General features: G+C 42.4%; 1 protein-coding gene across 1 annotated transcript; it reads right to left on the bottom strand.

The window, feature by feature from the left end:
• Positions 1–2,858: 2,858 nt before the first annotated feature.
• On the bottom strand, positions 2,859–6,670 carry LOC147847149 (putative inactive ATP-dependent zinc metalloprotease FTSHI 2, chloroplastic; the record flags this gene model as incomplete). Its single annotated transcript, XM_087339510.1, has 9 exons — positions 2,859–3,055; positions 3,179–3,257; positions 3,746–3,831; positions 3,920–4,078; positions 4,156–4,296; positions 4,402–4,566; positions 4,687–4,788; positions 4,883–5,055; positions 5,281–6,670. Coding segments are annotated over 9 exons (2,469 nt in total), but the record flags the coding sequence as incomplete, so codon positions are not given.
• Between the last annotated feature and the right edge of the window lie 4 nt (positions 6,671–6,674).

The following is a 6,674-nucleotide window of genomic DNA, read 5'->3' as shown; positions in this document are numbered from 1 at the left end:
TATATTACCTTCATCGACGACTTCTCTAGGCATACATGGATCTTTCACGTGAGGCAAAAGAGCGATGTGTTTACACACTTCCAAAAATTCAAACGCGAAGTCGAAAAGACAACCGGCCACCATTTACAATGTCTTTGGTCAGACGGAGGAAAGGAATACTTCTCTGATGCATTCAAGGCATACCTTCACCAAGAAGGAATTCGGCAAGAATTCACTTGCCAACACACACCGCAACAGAACACAAGAATCTGCACATCCTCAAAGTAGCTAGGGCCATGCCAAACGAGAAGCATATGCCCAAGTCATATTGGGCAGAAGCTGCAAATACTACCGTCTACCTCATGAATCGATGCACAACATCTAGAGTGCACGATGTAACTCCACACAAGAAGTACTATAGAAAGAAGCCGGACCTATCCCATGTTAGGATATTTGGTTCACTTGCATACTCCATTTTGGATCACCCCACGATGGATATCTTCAAAAAGCAGCAATTTCATTTCTGATTATCAACCACCAAACCTAATTCTTAGTTATTCATGATTATATTTCAAGCCATTTAGTTAGGAATCTTGCACAAGAAGATGTTTCCTTTTTGCGTTCTTTCTTTCATTCCTCACCTTGATGATTTAACAACCGTTGCAATCTTAGTCGGGTCTCATAGGCCACTATGTTCTTTTAGAAATGTTAATATTTTTTTTCTTCTTTCTTTTAACAGGGTTAATCATCTTGAGTTAATATTGTGGTGTCCATGTGATCCTTTGTGCCACCCTTTTAGCACACCCTTTTTAGGATGCATGTACCTAAGCCGACCCACCCTTTTAGCACACCCCTTTTAGCTAAGTCAACCCAAATGGGTACCTTTGTATCAACTATAAATTGAGTAAGAAGTAAGAAGCTAACTAGGCTTGTTTTGATCTCTTATGTGCATTTCACATATTGGTGGAGAAGCGGGGTACCAGTCCCCCACGTCCAAGCATCCACCTCTTCCCCCTCACCTTAGGTTGCCCACTAACTTTTTGTGCCACGAGTTTCTCTGATCCCCCTCCTACAGGATAACCCTGTTGTCCCCCACCTCAGCCAAGTCCAGGTGGCCCTCAGTCCACAAGAGCGATTGATCTTTTAGACAAATGGCCTTACCAAATGCCTCAACAAGACCCTCAAGCAAGAGATGGCCGCACAAATCAGCCCTTTTCGAGCACTCTATGGGTGTGACCCTCGCCTCCCACCAGAATCGTCCATTCCAACCCTGCCAACATGGATAGTGCCACTTGGGAGCTCTATCTCCAACAGATGTTCCCCCTCCTTCGACAAGCCAGCTCTCGAAACCTACAAGTTGCATAGCAGCGCTAGACGCACCGAGGGATTCGGCTCATGCACCATAGTTCGTGCCATCAAATCCACCACGTACTTGCTCTAACACGATTCCAACAACCGATTCACCTCCTCCCATGTTGCCCACATCAAGCTCTATCCACCTTAGGCCCATCTTCTGACCCCCATGTCGTAAACCTCCTTGTTTCTCTCAGGGGGGAAATGTGGTGTGCATGTGTTCCTTTGTGCCACCCTTTTTGGGATGCATGTACCTAAGCCGACCCACCCTTTTAGCACACACCTTTTAGCTAAGACAACCCAAATGGGTACCTTTGTATCAACTATAAATTGAGTAAGAAGTAAGAAGCTAACTAGGCTGGTTTTGATCTCTTATGTTCATTTCACAATATCAATTACTTGGGATCCACAAAAAATGGATGGGATAGGATCTTATCCTGAACTTTGCAAGCATCTGCCTATTAAAAAGGAGACAATGGTTTCTTTTATTTTCAACATGTGCTCATGATTGCTACACGATTCAGTGCTTGTGACCATGAAGTACAGATGTATAAAGTTTTCTTCCATGTTTACATGGTTTTCTGCACTAGAAAAAGTAGTGGTGCATGCATAAAAGTGTCAGGAATCAGATTCCAACCACAATGACTAGGACAACAAACTCAAACCTTGCCCTGAGAAAGAGATGCAAGGTATTAACGAATTTGTTGCATCAAGAGCACATGTCTAATTGCATCGTGCAAGGACATTTTCATAGCAGCTTCCCTAGAGAGTGAAAGATATATGATTAGTTTTATTTTGGCATATTCCACAACAAAATGTTTACTGCATGTAAAACATATTCCTTATAGCAGATGGCAATACATTGATTCCCTCATCAACAGCTCTATGACTAAACTTCTTGTCTCTTGTTACTGGTTAGAACACAGGATTTCCCATGGCTCTTGACATTGGAGCAATGCGCTAACACAACAGCCTAAATCTACAGTTTGGGTCACAGTGGGAACTTCAATAAGATGGCCCATCAAAGCTTTCATACAGCTCATCGTGGAGTTTTCTTACACAAAAAAATTCATTATTTTTGGACAAAAATATATTCTGCTTTCATTTTTTCCCTCCACTGAAACATGCTCTCCCCAGTTTGCTTTCATTCTAGTTCCCATTCTTCATATTATTTCCATCATGTTTGAAATTTCAATACAATGCATGCGCCACAAAAATACCATATCAATTTCCTCCATCTTATCTGTAAATTCTGTTGAGAGAAAATTTTGAAGGTAGTCCAAGTTACACAATGTACCAAAACTATGTATGCTACACAAATGATTGTGCTATCACTTGCACAACATAGTCCAACTGTAATTTCAAGTTTTGATATGGGTGCAAAATGCAAAAGCCAACAAGGTGAACATATATCACATTAGAGATGGCTTGATCAGAGACTACCATCTACAATACATATGCAGTGTGGAAATATAAAAACATGTGTATATGTGCAAACATTATATATCACATGTCTCTACTGTATAGAGAAGCAAAAAACATCTTGAATTCACAAGAGATAAACATAAATATCTAGCACAATAGAACTCACATAGTAACGCTCCATCTCTGACCAGCAGTGGAACATGCCATAAATGTCTTTGCGGTCAGACAGTCCACAAAATACATAATATCGTGCCACTTTTCTAGCCCGATTATAATGATCTGTCCATATTGTACACATCTGCTTGCAGCATACCACATATCCAGCATTAGTATGGCTGAAAAGTTAAAGAACGTACCTGCAATTCATATGGTTTGTATGCATTCAGACAGTATAGAACATTGCCAGTACCATACCACTAACCTCATCACAACCATTCCACATCTCATCAGCTGCACGTGGTGCCAATTGAAGAGTGATGTAGTCCATTACACCTTGACGGCTACAGATAGCACAAGCAAACAGAATAAGGACATTGTCAAGATTAATCTTAAAGCCACTACTATCACACATGCATGTGAATGAAACCTAACAATATATTTGCCTAGTAATACTTTCAGCATAACTCTTCTCTTTGTATTTCATTGAACATTCTCTAATAATGTGCGGATGTGAATACAATAGTGAACATGCAAAAAAATAATAGTTTCAGGACTTGTGCTCATATTATGATTTCCTGATTGCCTATGCTTGTCTCATAGACCAAAGTATATCACCCAAATGTTTTAAAGAACATTTTCATCGTGTCAGGATGTTCTCAAAATGGGCTTTGAATTGAATTTGTAATAGTTTGATCAAAACTCAGAACCAAACTGCAAAATTTGTGTTGCTTGTACAGCTTTGTTCGACAATTAAATCCATATTAATATAAGCTTTATTTCAATATTGTCTGCGTCCAATGTGTGAGTCATTCGTAACAATCTCATGTACCTAAGAGCAGACATTTCAAATTTTATGTAGTCCATCTGAACACGAACTGCACCTTTGTCTTCTCCCATCCTAGGGATTATAGTCAGCTGTTGTACAGAAGCAACCTCATTACTTTCAACAAAGAGCAGAATTTGAAAGGACAAACTGTGCCAAAAATAAGAAAATGCATCATACCAACTGAATGCTGTCAAAATCTGGAAAGTTAGCCGCTGCAACTGCCATAGAAGCCTCATTTAGTGCCATCTTGCGCCACAGTTCCTCGCTACGGGGGCGAGGATCAGGGTGGCCTCCCTCCTCAAGTTGGGCAGCATCTAGTAAGTCATCTGTGGTTATCTGTAATAAGAAACCAACTTATTCATAGTCAAATACACTCTAACTTTCCGAAAAAAAACATGCAGAAGAAACTGCACCTCAGTTCTTCCATCTCGGAGAACATTCAATGCAGCAACATCAAGTAGGTTTGCTAATTGAGCTCCAACCATGCCGTCTGTTACATCGGCAACCGCATTAAAGTCTACATCCTCTGCCATAGGTTTATTCCGTGCATGCACCTGCCAAAGGACATGACAGCAAGGAAGAGTAAATTGAATTGAAAAAATACATAATTGCTTACGAATAAAAGGGCAGGTGTTCACTCTAGGTGAGAGGGAACATACACTCAGTATATCTGCCCGGCCTTTAGATCCAGGCTTTGGTATATATATTTTACGATCAAATCTTCCAGGTCTAACAAGTGCTGAGTCAAGAATATCCACCCTGTTCGTAGCTGCGATGGTGATTACATCACCCTTACCCTCAAATCCATCCAAGCATGTTAGAAGCTGAATATACAGAAAACAAATCAGCTATAGAGAAAGCACACTGTTAAGCAGCAGAAGCAGCAGACAGAAACACTGTTAATTAACTAACTGAGCCAAAACAGAGAAGTCAACAATCTTAACCTGATTTAGTGTCGCATCTCTCTCCTGTCCTCCTGACCCACCAATCAAGCCACGTTGTCTACCTACGGCATCTAACTCGTCTATAAAAACCACTGCAGGTGCCTGATCAAAACAGTAAACGATATTACTATTTGCACGACTTCAACTAATCCCCCAATTCAAACAAAAGAAAAGGCCCATGAACAGTTGGCTTTACATTTTCTCTAGCTTCTTGATATAGAGCCCGGACTCGTGATGCACCAACTCCAACATAGATCTCTACGAACTGTGATGCAGAAATCGAGAAAAAGCTCACCCCAGCTTCTCCAGCAACTGCCTTTGCAAGCAACGTCTTCCCTGTCCCAGGCTCTCCACAAAGCAGGATGCCAGCTGCCATATCCAAACCATACCATGTGAGAAGATACAATAAACTACTTTTGAACTTCAAGCATAGGAATGATCTTGGCTTTTCAATAGCTGGGAATCCAGTGGCCAGCAATCATTATGGAAACTAGAGTCAAACCTTATAAATCCACATAAGAAAAGGAACACTCTCTTTCACAAATACCGTTAAGGGTTTCTATCAACTGACAAAAGTTTTAACAACAAACTTACATGGAATCTTGCTACCCTTCCTAATATATTTCTCCTTGTACGTAAAGAAATCCACAATCTCTTCCAGCTCCTTCCTTATATCACCTAAGCCAGCCACATCCTCGAATTTCACATCAGCACCAAGATCAAGATATTTCGGGCGCTTTCCTTTGGCTCGGCGAACACGAGCACCCGAGCGCATGAACCGCAAACCCATCTGGAGTTGAGGATTCTGTGCTTCTTCTTCCTTCTTTTTCTTTTCTTCTGCACTAAGTTCATCGTTTTTCCATCCTTGTACCACAGTTGCCGCCTCTGAGATGTCCAACTCATCCTCCCATTCTCTCATTTTCTTTCTCTCCTCATCTTCAGCCTGCTCAATCTTCACCCGATCCTCATAATCCTTCTTTTGCTTCTTCACTCCAAGGACTATGGTCTGGTAGAACAGCCAGAAAAAGAAGATCCCCATGACGAACCTAAAGCCCTCGCTGCGAGTGGCTGTAGTACACCACTGATTCCACGACTCAGCCGCTTGCTGCTGCTGCAACAACTTATCACTCTGGATTTGCTTACTTTCAGCCTCCTTCCTTATCTTCTCTTGCGATTCTTTCTCTCTCATGATTCGCAGCCTCTCCTCCCTTTCAGCCCGTATTTGCATGAGTTTCTGATTCTTCAATTCGTCTTCTTGCGCCCGTCTTTCCATCTCCAATTCATTCTTCGCCTTTCGAAGCTCCTCTAACCTAGTGTTAGTTTTCGATTTTTGTGCCTTTGCGGGTTTCTGTTTCTTCTTCTGCTGCTGCTGTTGTTGTTCCATCTTTTTGGTTTTCGATGCCAGTGCCTGGCTCCAGAATGGTATTTCGACCCCTTTCCACGGGGCCTCAGGCACAGGCAAAGGCGGTGTGAAAGCATTGATAACATACTGCTCAAGCTTCATCTCCTTCCAAGAGCTCCAAAACCTCTCATCTCTATCTAATGGAGGGAACATTGTCCTCACCACTCTGTCATCATCTAGGACAACAAAACCCACCAGTGGTTTTTTCCTCAGAGAAGCATGGGGATGCTTTATGATGTATTTGATCTTCCCCTGCTGATTCAAATCCAGAACCTCAGTATATGCAATCTTCTCCTCTATTAAAGGGAGACCTCGAGCCCACTCAAACCTCTCTTCCACGGGCATCAATTCAACGACTTCTTCTCTCTTACCTGTAGGAGCTTCCTTCTTCGTTCTCTCGAGATTCTTCGTAGCCGTCGACGTCTTCCCTCCAGGGATAGGGAGGGTGAAGATGAGGGCGGCGACCGTGGCAGCCGCGCCCGCCACTTTCAACACAGTCGCGGCACGCAGGTACTCCCGCTGTTGCTTCTTCCCTTCTTCTTCCTGCAGCGCATTGCAGATAGTCAAGGGGATCCGAGGGGAGCTG

The sequence above is a fragment of the Azolla caroliniana genome, unplaced genomic scaffold (assembly GCF_043228905.1).
Source record: "Azolla caroliniana isolate FFs.n. ecotype wild unplaced genomic scaffold, voAzoCaro1.0.p SCAF_1451, whole genome shotgun sequence".
Classification (NCBI taxonomy): Eukaryota; Viridiplantae; Streptophyta; class Polypodiopsida; order Salviniales; family Salviniaceae; genus Azolla; species Azolla caroliniana.
Note: the sequence above shows the minus strand (reverse complement) of the source record. Positions and strands in the feature narration are given on the sequence as shown.